Consider the following 25688-nt stretch of genomic DNA (forward strand, 5'->3'; position numbering starts at 1 on the left):
ATCAGTCAGGACCGACCGCGCATGTGAGGAGGGGAGAAAATGGACGAGGCGTTATCAGTCATTGGAGGCATTATGCAGAATGAAAAGGCCCCATTATGCCCCAAATCAGGACAGAGATGTGCAGACATGCCTTTGAATGCTGACCTTTTGCCAAAGAGTCTGGGTTGGATCCATTCAAAATAGACTGAGAGCAGTTCTGGAAGCACTGATTGAAAAACTACATTCCACTAAAAACACAACAACTTCTCCCGTTCTTCGAGGACTTTGCACCTCATTGACTTGCTTCCCCTGCATTTGCTGTGTGGAGGTTAAATATGAGACAGCGTTTGGCTGCGCTGGGTGAGCGGAGTGTGGCTATGAACACACACTGGGCCTCCGAAGGCCCAACGCCGTCTCACACATGAAGGAATGCGGACTTTATCACCATATGTGGCTCCGACTTGTTGCTCGAGCTTTGTTTTCAGAGTCTTGGTTGTGGTATTTATTGGCTGGAGCTGTTCTCCTCGTAGGTCTGCAAATTGATAGGGAACTATAACAATAAAGCAGAGTCGTTATAAATAGACACACATACGAGTGTGGGCTCCATCTTTTTCCAGACAAAGAGAGGGAAGTGGCCGCCCTGTGGCATAGAGCGACCATTAATTGTCTCCAGAGGAGCTAATGGCTTCTCTCCGTTCGCTCCGTTTTTTCCAGCCGAGACTCTGCGGAAGTCACGTTCGCAGCTGGCTGCGGGTCCCGCTCCACGGGGCCACGCAGGCTCAGGCAGGACTCACGGAGAGGATCGACGGCAAAGAATAGAGCTGCATTCCACAGGTGGTGGTTGTTTATCGAAGCCTGCGAGGCTGCAGCACAGTGGAGCCAGAAAGCAAATGCTTTAAAAGCAAAGGCTGATGTCAAATGTACGGAGCTCCGGCTCGGTTTAAAAACAGATCCACCACTCAGGGTTTTATTGGGCTGCTAATTGACAACACAAGCACGAGGCAGTCAGGAACGATGGCCCTGATCTAAACCTACAACAGGGCGCTTCTATTTATTTTCACTGCGACGGCTGGTGACGAGCCGCTCGCAGCGAACAGAGGAAATAGGGTCTGACCTAAGAGGTTCTGTTGCTCCATGAGAACCAAAGCAAAGCCCTCTGGGATATTTCACCAGTGTCACTCATCTGTTTTGATTCCCATGAACCTCCTAGTCATAGTATATATAGTCATGGTAAACAGAGCAGGAACGAAGCTGTGTGGGTTCTAAATAAGGCTCGTTGTAATTCCCTAAGTCCAAGTCCAAGCAAATCAGTACATTCTGATGTTCCATGACTCACTGTAAACTTATATTTACATCATGAGGGGCTGAATCGGCCATTTTTATTATTCTTGATTATTTTAGTATTAGTTACTTTGATTTAGGAAGCTGATAGTACATGTGAGCTGATGAGTGAGTTTCACCGTTAAAAAAAACCCTGAATCCCATTCATTTTTGTTCTGGCTGCAGGCTCCACTCCCCCACGCTCTCAGCTTCCTGCCTCGCTCTCTACGGCTAATAGCTTAATGAGAATAGCCTGCGTGCATGTGTCTGAGTGCCTGAGCCCGTGTCACACGTCCCCTCATCACTAAAGACAACACACGGCGATAAGTCGATTCTCCCTGTCTGTGCAGCAGACGGGTTTGTAATCACCGTCTGCTTCTGTGACAGATATGAAAGCCAAATGCTGCTTGGCTCTCGTCCAGCCGAGCTGGTTGAAAATCAACACGCCGTAATAGACGCTTTGTTTAGGTCACGTCTGCGCTAAAACATCATAGCATCTTATTCGAACGCACAGCTGCCGCGACTGACCTGAAGAAATGCACATCATAGCCCTCTCCGGCCTTCACCTTCACCCGCCTGGAATCTGCATCAATGGGAAGAACCTCATGATGCCAAGTTGCTCCCAGCAAAATGAAGTCGTTTATCTGAAATGTCCCGGTTATAGAGTTTCTAGCTCGTGTGTGGAATCAATCACAGATCTGTGTAATCAGAGTCAGCAGCTGCCTGATAAGACGCTGGTTCTCTGGAAGTCACGTCTGGCCTTTATTCTTATTAGGACGACAGCTGTTGCTTTATCGTTCAAAAAGTGGACCTAAATGCCTAAAACATCTGTCCATGTGTGTTTACCTTCAGCCGGTGGTGACAGACGAAGGAGGACACTGACTAGAATAAAAAATTAGCTGGGGAAGATAATTTGATTTCAAAACTAGCCCCATTTAAACAAACAGGACAGTGATTGAGGTGTGTAGTGAACACATAACGACTTGATGGATGAATTAGTTGAGAGATTATTGTTTTCATGCTCACAGTAGTTCCTTGGAGCAAAACTCAAGAACCCCCTGTGTTTCTGAATTAACAGAACGTGTGTACTGTGTTGGATGGGCTACCGTGTGTGTGTGTGCGTGCATGAGTGTGTGTGTGTGTGTGCGTTCATGTGTGTGTGTGTGTGGGTGTGGGTGTGCGTGTGTGTGTGTGTGCGTGCGTGCGTGTGATGCCGCATCGATCTGCTTCAGCAGCCAAAGTCATGGTTCCTGTTTACGCCAACAGGTCCTATTAGAGCCCACCTCGTTATAAGCAGACTGTGGGTGGTGGACACCCATGGTTCAGTTCATTCTCTAAAGTGAGTCCTGTGCTGGTGAGCCAGCGCTCAGTGAACAGTATTAACCACATCATTACTAGCTGGTGCTCAAAGCCGTTTAAGTGCTATGTGATACGTCTGTTAACGTCATTATATTACGCATCGATGCAATCTTTATTGAAAAATGAATTATCTGCCATCATGTCTAAGATGCTTCCACATATTTAACTCCAGTATTTTCTAGTCATTAGTGCTGTGAGAGATCATTTTACCAGCAGACCTGAATAAACAAGCGAAGACGAACGGCTCCCGATAGGACGTGTTTCTCATCTCTAGCCTCCCGTGTCTTTGATATCAGAAATGATTGGTGGCAGCGGCTCAGACAGGGAGCGTGAGAAGAGCATGAAGCAGCAGGAGGAGAGGTGGGTGAGATGCTCTGCTCCGTAAAGCAGAAAGAGGGAGCTCAGCTCCGGCTTCACCTCTTCCTGTCTGGACACAGGGGAATTACCTCATCTGGCAGAACCAGGGGTTCTGACCTTCCAGTCGCCCTGCTGTCCCCATTTAAAGCCTCAACAGGCTTTTACCCAGTTGTTTGGTTACTAACAAACACATTCTGAGGTCAAGTCAGTGTTGGAATGACTATACACTCATGTGAAAGATGATCAGTTCATTTAGTTTTTATTAAACAACAATTACGACAACCGTGGATGCACAAACTCATCTGTCTCAGCGCATGTGTATCATCTTACGCTTGTAATGAAAATAAATGAGCTCACATTCATTTATTTCACTGCAGCAACAGTCGAAGCCTCCTTGAACTAATCCAGCAGCGGAGAGCAGCTGTCTGTAATGAGCTGTGATCACACTGATGTGCACATTATGTCGCCTGAGAACTCAAAAATGCATTGATGAGACCTATTGCAGTCGTTCAAATAATACACATTAAATGCATAGAGTATAAATTATGAGAACATCATTTTTTTTCCAAGATCTCAGTCATATAAAAACAGCTGTATGAAAATAAAGTGACTCAGAAGACGAGCCGGTCCGTCTCTGCCCGTGCGTGGACACATCTGGAGGGCTCAGATGTACCCAATGATATCCTTGCAGATTATGGGCTGCCGGCTGCCCGATTTCATGAGGGCTGCAAAGTGGTAGAAGTCTGAGTCCAGCTGGTGGATGCCGGAGTGGGACTGGTGAAAGAACGGGACCTTGGGCTGAGACGCCACAGCTGGACAGGACAGGCGTTTGGCCGCGCTCGCCGTGCGGCCGGCGTGAGCGGCGTCGGCCGCCCGCAGCCTCACTCTGTCCTCCACGCTCCTAGAAATCCCAGCAAGCTTCCGCCTCACGTTGACCAAGAAGCCGCCCCCCAGTCTCTGCCTCGGCGCCGGCTTGCGCTCACCGGGCTCGGGGCAGTCGGGCAGGTCCATCCAGTTCTGTATGAGGTCCGCAAAGCTGTTGTCCCCCAGGACCAGAGGCTGGCGGTTGCGTCCCCTCGTCAGCAAAGAGTTCGTCCAGTCCTCGGGGTCGCTGACCTCAAATGAGGTCCAGCGCTCCAGACAGGCGTCGGACGTGGACTTGGGCCGGACGCGTCCGCTCGGGGCCCGGTTCGTGCGCAGACACGCCGACGAGGACACGCGCACGTTCCTCGTCCTCCTCAGGACGACCGACTCGTCCTGCCACGACGCCTCCGAGTAGCCCGAGTCGAACTCCAGGCTCTTGTGGCTGCTGGGGGAGCCCAGGCCCAGCCTGAGGTCCAGGCCCAGGCCGCTGCTGGAGTCGTCCTCCTCCCCCTCCTCCTCCAGAGGACTCGCCAGGCAGCAGGCGGAGTCGTAGGTGCTGGCGGTGCTGGCGTCGGACATGCGCAGCCGCCCGCGCTGCTCCCGCTGCAGCGCCCGCTGCTGACACGCCTGCGCCACCGCCGAGTGGCGGGCCAGCGCCGGCAGCTGGGCCAGGGGGCGCCGGGCCGCGGGGCAGGACCGCCGCAGGTGTTTGAGGTCCTGCAGGGACCTCATCATGTACTGCACGTGCTCCCGCAGGCAGTCGCTCGAGTCTCGCAGGCAGAGCTGCGCAGACGGAGAAGCAGAGAGTGAGACAAAGGGTGGCAGTAAATGCACAGCGCATAAGAAATCAGCCTTCTGACTAATGGCAACACAAGGATCACGGGGACGCTTTGGTGAACAGGCTCGGGCTTGTTGGGTTAACCAATGAGGAAACACCTCTCCTCCTATTGTGATCTTACAGGCCAGTCCAACTGCTGTTCAAATGTTCCTCAGCGCACAAAGCAAATGTCCGTTAATTTGCTCGCCGCACCAACAACGCCCTATTTTCATTGACTCAGAAGTGATTCAACCAAAACCCCGGACAGATGTTTACACACAGAGATCTACGCCGATGGCTAAGCTCCACTATTAATCCACACAGTGAGGCAATCCGGGGCCAAAGTCAAAACATCTGCAGTGCATCAGGGAGAAACTCTGGATCTTTAACTACAGGGTTCTGGCTCCAACTCACTCTCCTGTGATATTCTCCAGCAACACATTAAGGAATATAATACTCCTGTTCCATCCAACGCTGATTGGTTGGGATCAGCTACAGTATAGTGATCGAGCAAACGGGGAAGAAGAGATCTGATCTGACTGATTTAATTGTAAAGAAATATCCAGGCACATGATGCAGGTTAGTGGCAGTGACACAATGCATCAGCGCTGTCCGTTCCTCCGGCCGCCATGCTGACCTCTGAACCCGTGTGACCTCCCTCCTCTGACCTGGTACTGTCCATTAGAGCATCTGAATCTGCTCCCAGACCCCGTGACCCTGCTCTGTTTCCATCATAACTCCGCTACATGTTGCAACAGCCTGAGACTTTCTCAAAATCAGTGATCTCTCCATAATCTACCACAGCTCCACTCCTACATCTGCATCTCCTACACATGAACCTAAGGGCTCAACCAACGTTTAGCTTCAATGTGCATGTTTTGCTAATAAGTTTATTTACAAACTCACCATATTCTTGTCTTTCATCTGCGAACTGCAAAGTCTGCAAAGACATAATTTTGTTTTTTTAGGAAACGGGATTTTTCACACAAGCAAACTCCATCAACAAGGCATCCCACAGTGAAAGGGAGCACTCACCTTTAACGTGGAAGCTTCCGTCCAGAGGACATAACTGAGGGTGAGGAGGAAAAAGCCCGGGTTCTTGAGGACGTGTTTGGGCTCCGGTGCCGCTGCAGCCTCCACACCAGGAGCAGATGTGCTGAATGAAACTTCCAGCCTGGTTCGACTCCTTTTACAGCGCGGAGCTCGGCGGCCGACCACTCACAGCGACCTGTGTCTGAATGAGCCAATCAGGAGGCAGTAGGCTCTTTAGTCCCGCCCCGCAGTGCAGCGAAGAGAAGCGAGGATCCACGTTACACCAACGACCAATAACGCCATTTATTTATTCAGTTGTTCAGCGTGTGACATTAAAAAAATTTCATACAAAAATAATAGGAACACTATGAAGACGTTTATCTTCTTTTTTTTTTATATATTTATGTGACCTAATTGATTGAACTTCGATGCAACATCACATTTGAAAATTATTCAAAGAGCTTTGTGAGACACTACATTTTAAATCTGCACCAACAGTATGTGTGTCCATCTAACTATTAGAACCACAATTAGATACAACTTCACTGAGTTCTGGGCTAAGACTGGAAAAAAACGCTTCTGGTATAACAGTAAGCATCACTCAAAAACGGGAAATACAGCACATATAGAAAAGTCACCTTTTCTTTTATTGGATCAAGTCTTATAAAGTTCCATTAATTACTGGGATGAGCAAGCCGATATGAGATTAATTACTTTTTTAAAGATACTTAAAATTAACGAATTGCAAATTGAATTTAATATTTCCTCATAGACGTGTTTTATTTTGGTTCCTTCCAACCATGTAACTTTAGTGGCGTGTGTCTGCCTGTGGCACCGTTTGGAGTCACAAACAGCCCACTCTGATGTAAATGTGATGATCTGCTGTAACTGGGCAGTGAGTGTGCAGCGCTGACAGTCGTTGGTCCAACACCTTCCATTCAACCTATTCAGGGACAGGATGTTTATGCTAATCTGATGGGCCTGCAGGAGTTCACGAGCAATGCGGAGCCACATTAAAATAAGCGCATGCGGCAAGTACTAACCTGCATGACCCAGTAACCAGTGAATTATAAACTCTGACAGTGCTACAGCTGGAGAGGCTTGGTTTGACTGTTTACTGCATTTACTGCAGTCATAAAGATGTTGTTTTCTTTCTTAAGGGCTTTTGTATGTAACAATACTCAGTGAAGGCCACGGAGCACATAGTGTGTAAATAGACTCATCACACCTACACAGACTGACTTGTTATGAGCATCTCTGCTTCCCCATGTCTAATGGGTTTAATTATTCTATGAGCGGGTCCATGCACACAGTTCATGGTGATGTTTGCAATGAGACACACCAGCATATGGGTGATGTGGTGAAGCCTGAGCACTCAACTTAGCAGGCAACAAAACGCTTCACTGCATTAACATACACACAGAATTAAAATGTGCAGCAAGTACAAGACAAAGTGTAGGAGAAAATCTTCAATCACTATGTAAAAACCTTAAAAGGTTGAGGTGTTTTCTTGAAGTGTTGCACTGCCCCCTACAGTGACCCTGCTGAATGAAAGAACTCTGGATCTGAAGTATCCCATACTTCGTTTAAACTTGAATCATTATAGTTAATCCAGTCTGTGGCGCAGACTGTATGAAGGCCGGCACCACTATTCATGACTTTAACAGTCGTTGGGGTGAAGTGTTCTAATCCCTTATTTTGGCATCAGTGTCAGAGATGAGCCACTTTTTGAGAGAAAGGACTTGTTTAGACAAGAGATTAGAATATTTAGCATACGCATGGGAATGGTAACAACGTCAGCCCATGACTGTGAATAGGAACCTAGACTAGGCAGTGCACAGGTAAACGTGGCTGCAGCAGTTTCTTGTTGGACCTGTTTGAGTCTTTGTTAGAGTGGCAAACCAATCATCCCAGTAAACCTGTTTTTTCAAGGAGACCATGTCCCTAGTCCTTCATATTTTATCTGTAAACGATGGTCAATTGCCAGTTTCACTTAAATGCACCGTTGCTATGAAGCTATGTTGTCTTTAGTTCAGCCGAGCACAAGTCATAGTGGGTAAAATGGAAAGCTGTCATTCACAAACAAAGGGACTGGCTCCAGCACAGTTAGGATAAAGGATGGATGGTGGTGCAGAGTTTTGTAGGGCATCTAGTCCTAGACATGTGTGGACAAGTCCCAAAGGTGGGATAAACATGAGATTTTATTTTTATTCATTAGTTCATATTGTTTCTTGGTATCAGGCCACATTAATTACATTTACTAGATAAAACCAGTGACTACAATTTAATCCTTAGACTTAGAGGCAGTCTAGAAATGAGCAACCTCCACTTTACCAAATACTCCAGGTACCACAAATGCACTTCAGCAGTGTACATTCAACAGAGTACATCTAAGATACACAGTAAATGAAGCTACTGTCAGTAAGTCGTTCTTTACAGATACATAGGTGAAATCTTAAAATATTGGAGTGACCACTAGATGGCGACGTCGTTCTGACTAAAGACGTGCCTTCAGAAGGACCTTTGCTTTAAACTAGGAAAACTCCTCCAGATGACATAGATGCAGGCTATGACCTCCACAGCACCAAAAGCAGAGAGCGCGCAGATACACTAGAGATGTACAGTAGAAAACTCCATCTGTGCAGTTTGACAGGGTCCGACCTGGTTGTTCGACCAGGCTGAGCAGGTGTGTTCAGCCAGTCAGAAGCTGTACGATCAGACAAGGCTGGGAACAAGCAGGGCGGTGTCCCCAGAGGCCCAGGCTTTACGAGCCCTGGATTATATTCTGCTATATTGACTTGACTGTGTGCAACTGATATCCAACTGTATTTTTTTTTGCAGCCACACTAGAGAATTTATACATCTGCTCCTCCCTATGTTGTTACAGACTAACGATTCTAAAGCCCTGTGTGCAATTTGATCCTCTATTAGAACAGTGCAGACAAGAGCGTGAGGTTTTACACAAAACTACAGATAAACACGAGAGTCAGAGGATCTCTACTTTATTTAAATTAAATCATATCATATAGGACTTTTAAAGCATTTTATTATTTACCAAAAACACTAACTTTGTCTGAATTAGATTTTTGTCTCTCATTAATATTCACTAAATATTCATAGGTGCTAGGCAGGAAAATGGAAGGAGAATACAGGCGCACAGTAGGTCAAACAGTACTGAAAGCATCTGGAAATTGGCTGTAAACAGAAGTCAAGGCACAAACATACTGCAACAGACATGGAAAAGGTACTATAAAAAGAGACAGATGTTAGGTACACACAGACTTTAAATATCAGTTAAAATTTAATTTTCTGCATGTGAAGCCTTTTTTTTCCTTTTTTAACTTTTAACTTTTTTTTTATATATTTTATAGTAATGTTAGATAATTTGTGCAGATTACAGAGCAGATATTTGAAATTAAAATGAAAATGCAAGTTTGGCTACGTATGATAAACTTATGTAAACATAAAAAAGCACTTTTCTTTCGTCAATCGTGTTTTATGTCCATGCTTGTGCTTCATCTCTTAAAATATCAGCTTCATTTGATTAAGAGTTTAATAATTTGCACATCAGAATCTCTACAGGTAAAATGAATGCATTTATATAAAAATGTTTTCCTTTGCTTCCTCTAGTAATTAAAAGAATGGAAAAAAAGAACAAAAAATATAATAATAAATGCTATTTTTTGTGGTCATTGCCCAAGGAGTTAGCAATACGAGCAACTGGATCAGAATTCTGCAAGGCTCGTCAGGTTTTCAGTCTTTTAGGTGTCTTTATAAAAAGCAGATCAAAGCAGAAATTGTAGTTTGCCAGTGCAGTCATTCATGATGTGTGTATATTCCCCATCGATATTGTCATCAGAACTGTTCAAGTAATCTAAAGGAGCAGAAGTCAGAGTCAGTCATTTCAAACTCTTATGTTGTTGTGACTTGTTAAGAAGCTGCATCATGGAGGGACTTCTCCAAACTCACCTTGACTCGCTCTCAATGTGTGTGTGTGTGTGTGTTTTTAAAAGAGGCCACAGTCCTTCAGGTTGTTCTTAATGATGACGTCGGTCACAGCATCGAACACAAACTGCACGTTCTTGGTGTCTGTGGCACAGGTGAAGTGGGTGTAGATTTCCTTGGTGTCCTTCTTCTTGTTCAGGTCCTCGAATTTGGTCTGGATGTAAGCCTGGGCCTCCTCATGCTTGTTAGAGCCTGAGTTAGGAAATCTCAATGTGATTATTGTGAAAAACTAGACAAATTCATTGCATGAACATGTTCACATTTAACTACCTCTAATATTTGTTGTTTGTTCATTTGTCTGAATAGAAAATAACATTTAACCAGGCTGCAAATGCAGCTTTGTACAGTACCAGTGTACTCAGGGAAGCAGATGGTCAGAGGGCTCTGGGCAATCTTTTCCTCGAACAGATCCTTCTTGTTGAGGAACAGGATGATGGACGTCTCTGTGAACCACTTGTTGTTGCAGATTGAGTCAAACAGTTTCATGCTCTCGTGCATCCGGTTCTGGGTGGGATGGGCACCAATGTGAGATAAACAGATTATTAGGCAGTGCAACTAGGGCACATAAAGGAAATGAGCTCACAGCAATCCCTCCACATTCACAATGATGGTGAAAAAGGAGTCCACTGTGAAATGAATATGAAGCAGTAGGAGCTTAACTCACCATCTCCTCATCCTCAGCCAGGACCAGGTCATACGCGCTCATGGCTACACAGAAGATAATGGCTGTGACTCCCTCAAAGCAGTGGATCCACTTCTTCCTTTCTGACCGCTGGCCTCCAACATCAAACATCCTGCCCAGACACACACAGTGTAAACACAGAGCAGATGGAACACTTTCTCAAACTGAGCAGAAAAGCTGGTCTCCCTTTGGAAAGCATATTTACTCTTTACTGTAAAAAAAACTCTGGCGTCCTGTCTTCAGAGTGGGGCGCTCACCGTGCAGGGCTTGTCATTTTACTGGCATTTGATGGCATTTTAGTACAGTGCAGTTGCTGTGGTAACGAGCAGCCTTACGACAGTTAAGCCACGACAGCAGCAGGTTCTCAGATCTTTGACTTATTCATGAAAATTGAAGGAACCTAGGCGGATGAGAGTAGATGCTCTTCTGCTCTGTGCTGAACCTTTCACAACTCAGTGGACAGGGTGAGCTGGCAGCTGAAAGTGCAGTGTAACCGTCTGTGGAATCACACAGTCACACGCTTCTTTTTGACATGTCATTTTTCCTGCTAAACAGTTTTTACTTTTCAGAGCTTGGCCCATTAGAGCAGAACGCTGCCTCCGACAGACAGACAATCAGCTTCAGGCTGAATAAGCAAAACGCAAAAAAACACTGACACACTTTAGACTGTTTACCTCAAGTGTGCGCTCATCTCCAACCCAGCTTACATAAGCTAAATATATCATAGCTGAAGAGACTGCTGGAGGTAAACACGAGCTGGCTGGATTTAGTTTTAGTCTTCTACAAACAGAATGAACTAGATCACGACTAAACTACCAGATGAAAACATTACACAAAGCAGAGATAGAACAACTTGTACCTACTCATTTAAAGTGCCTTGATAACACAGAGTCTGAATGAACGGATTTTGCAGTTTCCTTTGTCACCCAGTGTTGACTAATGTCTCCATCTCAAGTATGTGTGTGTCACTGTGACAAAAAACATTACTAGACAACTCTTGGTAATACAGAGAACACATGTTTGCATGTGCTTATAAAGTCCTAACACACAAGGTTCTCCTCCCCTTCTTGTTTGTGTCTCAGAGAGAGACCAATTAATATGGAGTCTCAATGGTAACTAATACATAGGATGAGCTGTTTGAGATAAAAACAGCTTAATCTCAGCAGATAAAATGAGATAGCGATTTCACAACGCCACAAACTGGTAAGCAAATATTTTCCCTTTCCGTGATCTTTGGTCCTTTTGCCTGCAGTGTGCTGAAAAAACAACACGTGACAAGAACAAGTAAAACAAGAACAAGTAAAAACACAAAAGAGAGAAGGGGAATTGGGAAAATATTTGCTGGCAAATTAGGTGAGTCAGTACAGTAGGTCACATTACCAGCTCACAATATATGATTTTAAATGTACGTGTAAAATTCGGTCTAACAATTATAGTCATATTATTCTATATATCACTCATTAAAAGATGTAAAATAGCACCACCGCTTTTCTTTTTTAAAGATGGTAAGGAGTGACTGCACCATCACTGATCTGACAGCACCAAAATGACCATAAAGAAGAGGAAACAACATACTTGAAGTGCAGATCCTTGAAGGTGAAATGTGTTTCCACAATGCCAGTGGTCTTGACTCTGGTCCGGAGTACATCTTGCTGTGTGGGGATGTAATCCGATTTGGCTATCCTCTCCAGATCATTTAGATAGCTGATGGGAAGCATAGCAAAATTAATATGGCTGCCACCTTGTTGCAGTCATTGTGCGTGGACGTGTGAGGTAAGACTGGACACACATCCTGTGTGTGGAAAACACAAATATCACATGATGACCTAACAGCAGTGCGATGATGGGGACTGCTCCTGCAAAATAAACCCCTCAAAAAACATCTTTACCTTTGCTAAAGCCAGAGTCTTCACATTTTTTCTTTCTATTAAACTTTAATAGTTAGTTTGTAAAAGGTTCAGAGATGCTAATACTGAACCCTGAACTGAAATGCTGACACACAAGTGGCACATATAGATTTAAACATCTAATATAGTTTTAGAACCAGGAATAGTGCAAATATCCAGCCATCGCCACACAACTTTTTAAAAGACTACTGTGGGATTCCTTCTATATTGACCTTTTCTTGGTAGAAAGATATATTTATATAGATATATTTCTCCCCATTCATTCTAGTTCAGTTTTACAATATTGTGTATTGCTATACACCATTTTACAAGCTATGAGATTGTGTGTGCGAACTGCCAAATAAAACAATCTGACCTTTCAGACAAACATGCCCAAAGCCTCAAAAAAACCACCCAATACAAACCCAGAGTCAACTTTTATACATACTATCTAATGCTACCACGGGAGACACAAAGGCTAGAGGACAAACTCATTTCTTTCATCATAATATTGCATAAAAATTCTGTTGTGTAACACAGTGCCGCTGCTGGATAAAATCCCATCCGAGCCTCAGTTTGGCTTTAGACATTGAAAGACACGTGTCTGACGGGCGAATCATAATCCTGCTCCCCACAGAGAGATTTGGGCTGCTTTTGTAGTGCACATATCATAAATTGTAATGATGCTCCACTGGGTTTATAAGGCTTGATGAGTAATTGAATTTTTGGATCTGATAAATAAGGTCCTCAAATGTAGCACGACAAATTCTTCAGTAGGACAAAAACAGGGTATAAATTATTGCAAGATATTAAAACCATGTCACTGACTCTACTTTAGTCCACTGTACTAACAACTGTCAAACAGCCTGTGAGAAGCTACAGGAGTCCAAATCAAATACAGCTCAGAGGGACTACTTCGTTTTTCCTGTAGACAAGTGAAAACAAGCTTAGCCCCTAACATAATGAATTATTTTCAGGGAGTTGGCGATGTGCCTTTCTTTAAAACGAAGAGGGTGAGAACAGGTCTGTAATGCGAGCTGTGCCCTCTCTGATTTCCTCTATCTCTGTCTCTCAGCAGGCGATTAGACATGGATTAAGGTCTAGAGCCTAACTGAATCATAGCACCTGACTCTTTCAGGACTCGAAAAGTTGATGAAACACTGTACACTGTCTCCGCTACGAATGCAAGGTTGTGTTGGGCTTCCTTGGGGTAATAACATTAAAATTGATATTATAGTGGCCTACATAAACAGAACATCACTCTGGAAATTAAGATCTCCAAATGGTGATGATGTGGACCACCTGCTTAGAGAGACTAAGCTTGACTATGTTGCTTGAGACTAGCGGCATAACTGACCTTTGGTAAATCTCATCCAAAGGATTAGTCAGATGATAGCCATAAATGTATGTTGACATGTGTAAGAAATAAAGCAAAATACAACACAGACTTAAAAGTAAAAGACATTTTGACATCACTAGAGATAATTGAAGAATTATCTTATCCACATTTGCTCTGCACTAAATTGAAATTCTTTTTTCATCCATACCAGAAGCATAATCTCTACAGTAGGTAATGCATTCACACACAACAATATAAATGCACTACCAAACGTTACATGCAAATTTCATTTGCTCTGGAGACATTAAAAATTCACCCATCATGTTTTCTCAGTGCAATTTGAAAACGACACACATTGGGACACTCACTAGGCTGCAGAGTCATTGAGCTGATATTCTCGGGCTCGTGTGAAGCAGCTCTGGACACCACCATCGGTCCACAGTCGTTTGATGACATTACCCAGGTCCTCTGGCAGGATACCCTGCTCTTCTGCTGCTGCTGACAGGGCAAAGAGCTGGCGGGCATCATCCTGACAAAATAGGATGCACACAGACACATTTAGATACAGTAGATGTCTTTAATAAAAAATGTTTCACCAGGCAGAGCTGATAAATATTTAACTCAAGCGGGTTGGTTAGGACTCCCATGCCTTGTGGCCATTGTTCTACGTGCTTCGTGCAAGGCCAAGTACAGGTAGTCTTGATATTATTATCATCGACAATACAACCTGTAAAACCCTGGCATTTCAGAAATGTGTCAAAAGTACTGAAACATATAACAAAGATGCCCCTTGTTTAGGAATAACTGTGTGTTATTTTAACTATAAAATCCTAATGGAACTTTTTCCAACTTTTACTGTGCCCAGTGCTTCTTGGAAAATGAACCAGCAGTAATCAAAACTAAAAAGGCAGCACAGAGATTCACTGGACTTGGAATATTTAGCATCGACTTATTTGGCCAACATGAACCAGATCCAGTCAGTTGGTGGCTGTTAGCCAAGTCCCAACATACCTCAAGTTACTGTTGCTGTGGGTATCTGGTGTGTACTTGATTAAAACTTCAATCTTAATCAACTTTACTTGAAAACCACACAGAAAAAGGTTTTGACTGCTAGTGAGGTTTGCGAATATGGAAAGAAAAACAGTTTCTTTCCCATGAACGTATCAGGTTTTCAGCAGTAGAAAAACACACTGGAGTGTTTACATAAAAGCTGTTGCTGTCTATATAATAACTTAACACTCGGGTTCCTGTGATGTTTGTATAATTTAAACTATATTTTTATTATTATTTCGATTTTTTAAATATTTTTGCTTTTTGCACAACTCTAATGTTTAATGTTTGGTCTATGTTGTACAGTTTTGCATTAGAAAAGACATTTCATCCTCATAACAAAGCCTTAAACTTGTAAATGTCAGTAAGGAGACATGCGGCTCAGATCATCAGGTATTAAAACCTGACATTATTGCATCCATCACTGACATAATAGGACTAGTGATACATCAGTCAACTGGCTCGGTATAGGTCTCACTGAACCTGAGGCATCACACATCAAACCCTCTCTCATCCACAATCAATCCACATAGTGATAAAGATATCTACTAAGAGTTGCAATAAATGCCAGACAGTGAATTAAACAGCCAACATTTAAATAGCAAAGAGCTTTTACTTGCAGTTATAGACCTGAGCTACGTAGAACAAGACAGCGGCTAGCTGTTCACTGACGGCTAGGTATCAGTTCTATACTACTGTATTAATTCCTCTATTACTCTTTGCATTTCTCAAGGAGCAGTTAAAGGTGAAAGACTGCTGCTGCATAAATATTCTAATTATAATGGTGTCTCTTTAGTGTTAGGCACATGTAAAGACACGGCAACCTACACTAAATACAGACTACAGCTATATTCTAGTGTGGGAACATCGGTTTTGTTACTCACATTACTCACTGATACATTTAATAGTAGGCAAAGGTTACATAAACATGTAACATGGTGAGAGTTGTACTAGTTAACCATGGTCTGAGCTGCCACTGCACTCAGCTATAGGTCACAGGAAGCTGGCAGCCGTTGACTGTGCACCAACTGAGAACGAGACATTTTAATTACATCTATTAACATTAGAGACAGGTTAGTATACCAGTGCTTCTCGAGGTGAAGTTCAAAACTTGGAAAGTAATAGAAATATAGCAACCAGCACACTGTAATGGGAACAAAAATATAAATATAGAAAATAAAGAGCAGTGTGGAAAAAAACTAAGCTTTCTTTTATCTATCCAAAAGTTGCACATTTAAAACATGCTAAATTAGATCTACATGTTCCCGGTGCTTTTTTAGATTTTCTTATTGTCATGTTGGACAAATAACTGGTTCTGTGTCATGCACGCTGTGAAATTATTTTCACAACCAGTTCCTGAAAGATGAAGGTCATTCAGGTTGTTAAATATGGAAAGAGCAAATAACAAGCCATGGTGTTCACTGAGGATCAGATTTCCCTTCGAAGTGTTAACACAAAATAAAACAACAAAAACTTGAGACACGCATGAGATGAGCAGAAGAAAGTGGTATTACAGTAAGTTACATGTTCCATGTAAAAAAAAAAAAGAATTTTCACGTTTCACATCTGTGGGAATAAAATAAAATTTTGCCACTGAGACGAAAGTTTATAGAAGAGGAGCAGATTTTTTCTGCTTCATGTCTGAATTTGATGTGTGTGACTCTCGTCTCCAGGTGGTGCCTCGCTGAGTGGCAGCTCTTTACAGTTTTCTTTAGTGGAGCGCACATGCATGCAAATACAGAAAATACAAGATATACAACGCGGTAGGAGTCCATCTTAAGCATCTGCTGCCCAGGGTTGATTTCTAAGCAGAAAGTGTCACATTGCACTAAGGAGAAACTCTTTCTGCTGCCTCACATCCTCAAGCCTTGATCAGGGTGATTAAGGACAAGGCACAGTGGGGGCTCTGATGATGATTAGCAGAGCATATCAACGAACGAGTGCACCGTCATTAAGCAGATTCAGTAAGGTTCGGTACAGTTAATAGCCTCTACTATGAAACAGTGGTTTAGTTTACAAATACTTGAGCGCCACACAGCTGTACAGGCTGCACCTGTATGTTAAAGGGCCACTAATGCATCCTGTTTGGCTAGAGTACATCTACAGTGAATATAAAATCAAAAGCATAGTGTAATCATCAGTGTAGTTACAGTAGAAATGCCACAACACTGATCTTCATTTAATATTGTAGATATAATAGTTTCTTTGCATATTTACAATTTTATTTTGCATCAGGCTTTTGAAGAAGCAAACATGTTATATACATCATTTTAACGACTTACCGCTCGTGCAGATTCTTCATAGTTGATCTTGAGGTTGCCCATGGCTTTGATGATCGCCATAATGGACTGGATTGTGTTGCTGTAGACAACTGCTCTGTACTGCTTACACTCATCTTCTGAGTATCCATCCTCGTGAATAATCCTATAAGGAGAACAGAGCGACACACGTGGATTTCAAGCGGAATATTGGACAAGTATTGGACACCAATTTAGAAGTTTCACAGTAAACAGTCGCTAATGAAGTATGATTACTGTATGAAATATGTCTTTAGTGTACAACTATTAATCCAAGACTCCCCAAAAATGCTTTAATATTTCAGATTTGTTTCAATTTAATAGAAAAGTCTGATATTTTAGTGATCACGACTTAGTCGGGCTTTGGTACAATACAGACTTTTTTCCAATTTCTCAGCTATGGGACACTACAACAAATATTTACTTGCTTTTGAAGCTGTTGAAAAAGAAAGGTAGACAGCACATGTCACTGAAAGAAAAGCTGCTGGGCAAGAAACCAAACAGAACCATCTCCTCTGGCCTATCACAGCTCACAGACCAGAGGCCCACAGTCCAGCATGCTCATTGGCTGCATAATGAGCTGAATGGGACCTAATTAAAATGCAAGTCAGAGTTCTCCAAACCACAAGAGAACTAAACCTCCACAATGCTGTCCTTTTATAAAATCAATACCTTTATTAATTAAATCCACTTTGACTTAAAGTGAATCCAAGTGAATGTGCTGTGTGAATCCACAAAACACTATTTACATTTGATTCAACCTGACCGGAACATATGAAAAAAAGATGTGCACCTCAAATCTTTAGGTTTAAGTCATTTTTAAAGTAAAGACATCAGCCAGAAATAAAGCAAATCTGTTTTGTAAAAACTGCTGAGAAGTTAATCAAACCTAAATGACAGCAGACAACAACGATCCATTGACTTTGTGAACTGGTTTATTCACATTAACATGCCTCCTTAATACTGCGTCAACTTGTATGTCTGTTGTCAACCTCGGACATTTTCAACACACACACACACTGAATTACAGTAATTCATCCATCAAAGCTGTCATATCCTGTGACTGGCAAGCTTGTTATGAGCACAATCATGCTTTGTCACAGCATTGTAGTCTAGTTCATTTAGTTCAAGTTTTTTATTGTAAGAATTCGAATTTTAAGGTTGATTAATTGCCATCCCATCCACTGTATAATATATACAAGGGGCATTTTTTTCATATCACAGTCAATGGGACGATCTCTGAAATCCATTTTTCAGAGATCCATTTTCAGAAATCCATTCTCTTAAAGATATTAAACTCTTCTTTGACTCTAGTTTTTAGTAACTAATTACACTAGTAAAATATCTTACCAGGTGACTTTTACAAAGTGCTGCATCATTAGTGAAACTGAACTTAACAATAGGTGGAACCCAAGTGAGTCATGCTCATTCATACTGTGAAAATGCACATTTAGCACCAGAATCTTAACTTTTGTCTTAAAGAATACGGTGGGATTCAGAGAGGCTGAAAGAACTGAAATTACATAGCCAGGAAACCATTTATGTCTCAGGAGGCAATAACCTGATTTACAATGCTATACCAAAGATGGTGAGTGACTGTATTTATTTGTTTCCCATCTGAAACTAATAAATCTATAAACTAGAATATTGCAGGTACAACTTAATACCAAAATATGGTTTAAGTAACTCATTTTAGAGACAAAGTCAATTTTAATTTCTAAGAGGACGGTGTGTATTATGGTCAATGTGTAACACAGCAGAAAGATTTGATTTGCACAGGAGGCAGTTTGAAGGTCAAGTTTGTGGGTTTAGATTGTTCCACACCTGTGCTACCTCCTGAACTAGAAATTGTTAGGTTACACTACAAACAGTTCTAGCCACTGGCTAAAGACATAAACAGCAGTCTCAACTTTACATAACAACAGTAAAATGGGCACCGGTTATAATTAATATATAATGCAACAGTGTGACATAAATGGTTATGTAAATGAATTTAAGTTAGATATCTATGCTAACAGAGCAGGATATTATAACCTCACTGCCATTAAACTTGACAAAACACTATGCTGGTGTTATTTGAACGAGTAAATCACCTTGATCACAGCTGCAGTACAACTGTCTGGGAAAAAAAACGGTTTAGTATGTAAACAAAAGCTTTGAACATCTGACTCCCTGCAGGCCCAAGAGGTGGAAAGAGCTAGTGAGTGAACTGTGAATTACACCCACATAAAACAGCGGAGATCAAGGTTTGTTTAAGCCATAAACATAATAATGGAGTAGGAATAACCAATATTTCCCCTAAGTTATTGGAGGGCCTGAATTAATAATTAACAGTGTCACTGTAATTTGTGATTACCCAATTTATTGATCGAAGAAAGGTTACAGCTTTCACGCGGTCTGCGGCAGGAGTTTTGACTCTTCTTCACATAAATAATCCTTCAGTATTAATAGATGTAATACAATTATTTTATGCTGGCATTATTTAACACCATAACAAACATGAGGCCAGACGAACGGAAGTGCACTTTGTGAAACATGACCATAGTCGCCACTGAGAACACAACGGACCAGGACTGAAATTCAAAATGAAAAATGCCTTAGTTCCTTAAATTGTCTTTTCCAGTCTTACTATTCATATTAGCATTGTTAACACATAGTGAGGAAACCTATTTAAATATTCTTAAAAAATACATTTACACCATACAATAAGAAAGATGTGATGGGAAAAGCAAAACAATGAGCATTGACTCACTTCATCTGCTTCACAATGGTGCTCTTTCCTGACTCTCCAGCACCTGCGGAGGAGAAAAAAAAGAAACGGGCAGAGGTTAAAAATACGCTCCTGTTAACTGAGAAATGTAAACAGGCAGCCAGCAGAGGCTGTCTGGTCTCTCTCTATACCTACAGTGATTCTTCCTCTTTAGCTATAACTCTGCTAGGTCTCTAGCCTGGATTCAACTGGCAAATAGTGTATTAATTTCACAACAGAAGGATCCCATGAACCAACAACCTCTGGATGAACACAGAACACCTGGCACATTGAATTCCTCTTTATATTGCAAGACATATCACTTTATAATTGTTAAGATTTTGATGGAAATTTAATGGAAACTCTGCTGTGTTTATTCTAACAGCCTGAGGCGACCAAAGAGAGTCCATCCGCCACAAGAAAATTCAGCACACACAGAGTGGTATCCGTCAGTACACTCCACTCTAACATGCCTTGGGTGAAGTCTTTCCGGGATGACCCTCAAAATACATGACTACACAGCATGCAGCACACACTTGGCACAGTGAAGCCCCTGGGTAGGACTGGGCCAAGACGGTTTCCACAGACAGCTGTCATCCTCTGCTCTTCTATGGTATACGAGCTTAGATTAGTTCAGAGAACAGTATTATCAAATAGTAATATTATTATATATTCACCAGACTTCCAGCAGATTGTGACGGAACTAAAATCAGATTAAGCCCGAGCTGTGATGAAAAACCATAACAGGGGTGAAAGTGATTTTCAACTAAAATAGACCTTAATTTGATGTCAAGCTTATACTGTAGCTCTGAAGTCCCCAGCCTCTCCACCGCCGCAATCTGCAACTCACACTGCAATGGAACAGAAGGGGAAGAAGCAAAATGCCGTCTGGTTCACTGCATACTTTGAGTGTGAATTGAAGCTTTAAACTATTTTTCACAGGAAATGGAAATTACTAGAATACAAGCTGATTCTTTGAAAATGGGCATTATAATTTATATAATTATTTTTTTAATTGGCTATTTAGCAGCAAAAAAGACAAGGGTCCTACGGGTTAACACTGCAATAAAGATTTAAGGCCATAAAAAAGTGGGTTTTAAGTGTATTTGATAAACGACTGCCTCTATTTAATACACATTCTAGACCTGTAGGGTCTCTCACACACACCCACACCCACACACTTTCCTGAAAGTAGTAAACATGCCCTTTGGAGTTTGCCCAGTGAACCGGTTGCTAACAGTTAGAAATGAGCGGTGAAGTCTGGCACATACCTCGGTGCCACTGCTTTGATTAACAAATAGGTAGCAGCTCTCCTTGCTGCACAATACAAATACACTTAACTTTCAGACTGACTGTTTGCATTCTTAGTTTTTAAGCATGTATGTGTGGAATCTGTCGACTGTTCAAACAAAAACTGCTGAAAGCAACTTTAACATAAGGACAGTGGTGGAAAGAATAAGATACTGGAAAATATACTGTACTAACCAAAAATACTTCATCTACACTGTAAAAAGGCAAAATGAATACAGCCCTTTACGGTTTCTCAATGTCAATATATTGTACTTGCTAACTGTCAGTAAAAGAAAATATTCTTCAGGAATCCTTGCAGAATTCCTACTAGACTCTGTCAACTTCGTTCCCAGCAGCAGGGACTGCTAAGGGAACCCAGAGGGTTACTTTGTTTTGGCCACTGACGACATACAAGTGGTTAATCTATAAATGTAGAGCAGTGTGCATGTAACCGGTGGTTCTTTGGGGAAATAATTCAGAGCTGGAAGACGGTGGTATAGGTTGTGCTGCTTTGACTAAAAGTACTTAATCTGTGACTAATGCTTTATTAAGACAGACGCACACACACTCCATAAACAGTTCTACATGACCTACTGATCCTTGTACTTTGAAAGGATTGGTTGGAAAAAAAATTATATGACTCAGTGTTGTAGAGCTTCCTTACAGTAACCTACAACTGGTGGCCATGGCGACCAGCTGGATCATTGTCATTATTGTGTAATTACAATGGTCAGTGTGGTCAGACTGTTTAAACATTTAACAAAACCCTCCTAAAACAGAATTTCTGTGTTATTTTGCAGAGATGGGATGTGAGAGAAGAACTGACAGAGCCTCATCTACTCCCACATTTGACCAGTGATGAAACCCAATGAGAGGAAGAAGTGTATCAGCCAGCTCTTCTGTGAGAATTCCTGGCATGCTCTCACTGTCTCTAGAGTTTGGTTATTCAGTGAGGCATGATAAAACTGACAAGTCCAGACATAAAAGGAGGAAATAATGGACTGTACATCCCACAGTTCTGTGTCAAGACTGAGGAGCTGGAGCTGCAACATAAAGCAACATATTTCCATCTTTATTTTTATGCAGGTTGCATGAGCATCTTGCAGCCTTATCAAATGTAAAAGGCAACTGTTTCAATGATTCTGCTCTGAATGTGAATAAATGCTCAAGTGTTTGGAGCAAGTGTGACCTATCCTGGTTGGACTGAGAGCAACACACAAAGGTGGCAGTGTTGGCCTAAGCTGGATGAAAACACAAGCTCGCTGTTGATGTTTAGGCCAGGTCCAGTCAAATCGGCGTTAAAGGTCACATTTCAGTATCAGTTTTCCCACTCACTTCAGTAGATCAGAAAAATCAGAAAATGACGTTTCATGTGAATTGCAAAGGTACATAAACAAGTCAAATGTGAATATAAATGAAGCAAGTATTTACAAGTGATAACATTATTTACTGTGGATGTTTTTTTTTATTTAGCAAAGCTGAGACAATTACAAGAATTCAATTCAAGTTCAATGTCAATTCAATGTCAAAAATGTCAATCTAATACCAGAAAAGAGCAAAAGTATATTTTCTTTTAGATCAGTCTCATTTAAATGTTCTTAATGGTATTGCCCTATTTCAGACTCAATTTTAACAGTTCTTAAAATATATAAATAAGTGTCTGACCTCACAGTCACAAGCTGATCCATGAGTACAAAGTAGAGAATGAAAAAGAATCAGATTTACCATTCTTCAGATGACTGGAATGTGATTTTCTTAGTTTCTTCTGAGGTCAGTACTGAGCAAGCAAAGCTCATCTTACAATGCTTGTCACTTACTTGAAACTTCTCACAGTCAATTCTCACTCTCAGCAGCCTGAGACACATTAAGACTCAAATAAATAACACAATAAGATGCTTGATTTGTTCCAACCTCCCCAATACACAGGACACAGAAAAAGTGATGAGGCTGCTAGTGTTTATGCCAACAACAGTGACACAGGAAGAAGGGGGAATTCAAGGGAACAAAAAGTTAGAGAAAGGGACAAAGTTACAGGAGAAAAAAAAAAAGACAGAAGTGCCGAGTAGGCAACCGAAGGTCATGATACGATCTATGAGACAAAACAGTGTCATTATTCAAACATTCTGATACACGTAGTTGTCTCTTACTGCTTTAGGACTTATTCATCTCCTGAAAGCCAAACGCTCTACTCACTTGATAATATAATTTCACTTTCTTTCATTTCTCAAACTCATCATCTTACTGCATTCGGCCGCCTACACGCCAACCATGAACAGCCTGATGCCGCCTGTTCTTCTCAACTTCCTGTTAAGAAATGTGCCAATGCAGACTCCAGAGCAGGGGCCTCTGTGAGACATTTCCTATTCTCAATTCAACTCAATGAGGAAATGGAAGCAGCTTGCATTAAAGACGCATACAATCTCACACACACACACACTTTTGAATGACAGGGAACGATGGATTCAGTCGTCTCCAACAGATGGCTGCCATGCCTCAGGCAAAGAGCAAGTCTGGACAGCACACTGACAACTGCTGCCAAAGCAAAGAGGGATGAGAGGCGAGAAGACCAATATTTCCTCTATGTATATTAAGCCAATGTGAGGCAAGGCTGATGAAGGCAGACGGTGCAAAAGACTGGTTCTACCTTCACGTAAGAAATTCTGTTCCAAGATTTAAATTTCCATAACCAATTACCACACACACACTATCAATCAATAATCCAATTGTAATTAATATGCATGTTTTTATTTAGTGATACAGGTATAATTAGGTCTCTAGATAGAGAGCAGCAAAAAAAGTTTGGAAGACCTTGAGCAAGTGTTACTGTGTGTAGGAAAACACTCACCCACTATGATAATGTTAGAACTTATTAATCATTAACATTTCTGGGGGCATGTAATGAAATGTCATATTTTATTGCATGTTATTGTGAACTCACACACACAACACACACTACCACATAACTCCACTGGCGTGATTTCTGTTTTGTGTGTGATTTGTTCAGCAGGTTATCATTCACACCTGCACCAATAACACACCTTAACCAAAACCCAACACAAAAATAGGCGTTCTAAGGGAATAGCAGTGATTTTCTGTAGTTTTTGTATCAAGTCGCTTTCTATCGTACATAATACCCAACAGAGTGTCTTCCTCAAAGGAAAGGATGCTGCACAGACACCCTCCTTGAATCAATAAAAGACTGAAACATAGAAGCCTGCTGAGAGAGTCAACACAAAGAGTAGAAGAGTAGTAGATAGTAAACCTAAGGTCTCATGTTGAAATATAGGGGATATCCATTTTTTTTTATTTCCGTTGCTTAGACAAAAAGCATTGTGTTTAGTTATCAGTTCTGGTTAGACTTGCAATAAATAACTAAAACTAATTGAAAAGAAAAGTTACACTTGACACAGCAATTGTATAGCTGGAAGCAACTTTATCACTTTAAAAGTACAGCGTGCATCTGTGGTAGCTGCTTCAACACGAGAGCTCGACAGCTAAAGGACTTGGCTTTAGTTCCAGACGTGAAGTCTAGTCAATCAGACCCCAATCTGACTTGGGTAACTCACTTTACTTTACTGCTCTAATTTCTGCCATGGCTTTGTTCCTAGCAATTTCAGTTGTTATAGACTTATTTTATCGGTCTTATATTAGAGTAGTGTACCTATTTTGGACAGTGCATTGAGAAGGAGTTTCAGACCCACAGTAGCACCAGGAGCAGCCATCTCAGCCAACCAGATGGAATGAATTCATAATTGATGTTGACTTTCAGTGTGTTGGCATGAAGCAGCATCAAGCAGAAGGGTCCTGAAAGCCTGCAGCCCTCCAAGCTTTTTGTAATGTGCTCTAACATCTGGAGGAGGATTCCTTGGCCATGCCATGCAAAATAATAGTCAAGAATTAAATTTTAAAACAGGGAATCATTCAGCTGAAGTCATTGCTTTTTGCATTAATGTGACATATACATCATCATCTGCCATTGCAGCATTGACAACAAATTTATACTACCTATAATGCATGTTTCACTTTGATGTATTTTCCCATATACTTTAATCAGACTTTACATCTTGCAGGCAGCTGTAAGGTCAGTGTCAAGATTGTGTTACACAACCTCTGAAATTCTGCTACTGCCCTAACCAGAGACACAGACCTTGGCCTGGATCAAGGGTATTGAAATACGATCCCTTTGCGTACACAAACACACACAAATATGCACACTGTTTGTAGGCATATTGTCCATCATCTAAAGCAACCCACTGAAATCAACCCAAGGTCATACACAAATTTAGAACATAGATATCCAATCTGCATTTAAAATATGTATTTTATTCTAATAAACTTAAAGTGACTGTTGTATCTAGAACACTAAGTACAAATATTAATAGTCTGAATTTCATAGAGGTCATTAGCATTATTTTTTTAGACACTGTTAAGCTACAACCACTTGCACATCAAACGCTACGTACTGCAGGTCAACAACTGCCTATGTGGGAGGACCATAATCTCTCCCTCTGAAAACAGCTGAACATTAGCATTGATAATATTTTTAATAGCTGGCATATTTCAGGCCCTTAGCCCAGTTCATGGTCCCCAGAATCATTTAGATTTCCTCAGCATTAGATATGCTGCAGGGAAAACCAGACCTGACCTCATACTCAGTGAAGT

At 41.7% G+C, this 25688-nt stretch overlaps 2 protein-coding genes across 2 annotated transcripts in view; both read right to left on the reverse strand.

The window, feature by feature from the left end:
- Positions 1–3257: 3257 nt before the first annotated feature.
- On the reverse strand, positions 3258–5883 carry LOC114855474 (PAK4-inhibitor inka2-like). The gene is made up of 3 exons (XM_029150642.3): positions 5732–5883; positions 5603–5636; positions 3258–4662 (listed from the first exon to the last, which is right to left on the reverse strand). The coding sequence occupies exons 2-3, from the start codon at positions 5618–5620 to the stop codon at positions 3679–3681; spliced, it is 1002 nt and encodes a 333-aa protein (XP_029006475.1). The 5' UTR covers positions 5621–5636; positions 5732–5883; the 3' UTR covers positions 3258–3678.
- Positions 5884–8714: 2831 nt separating this feature from the next.
- The window catches only part of LOC114855473 (guanine nucleotide-binding protein G(i) subunit alpha-2-like), a 37021-nt gene continuing 20047 nt past the window's right edge, over positions 8715–25688 (reverse strand). Inside the window, exons 2-9 of the mRNA XM_029150641.3 lie at positions 19740–19782; positions 16973–17114; positions 14009–14169; positions 11991–12119; positions 10398–10527; positions 10084–10237; positions 9698–9925; positions 8715–9602 (exon numbers count right to left, since the gene is read on the reverse strand). Coding sequence (XP_029006474.1) covers positions 9735–9925; positions 10084–10237; positions 10398–10527; positions 11991–12119; positions 14009–14169; positions 16973–17114; positions 19740–19782 — 950 coding nt within the window. The 3' untranslated portion in view covers positions 8715–9602; positions 9698–9734. The remainder of the gene's footprint in view (positions 9603–9697; positions 9926–10083; positions 10238–10397; positions 10528–11990; positions 12120–14008; positions 14170–16972; positions 17115–19739; positions 19783–25688) is intronic.

The sequence above is a fragment of the Betta splendens genome, chromosome 5 (genome assembly GCF_900634795.4).
Source record: "Betta splendens chromosome 5, fBetSpl5.4, whole genome shotgun sequence".
Lineage (NCBI taxonomy): Eukaryota > Metazoa > Chordata > Actinopteri > Anabantiformes > Osphronemidae > Betta > Betta splendens.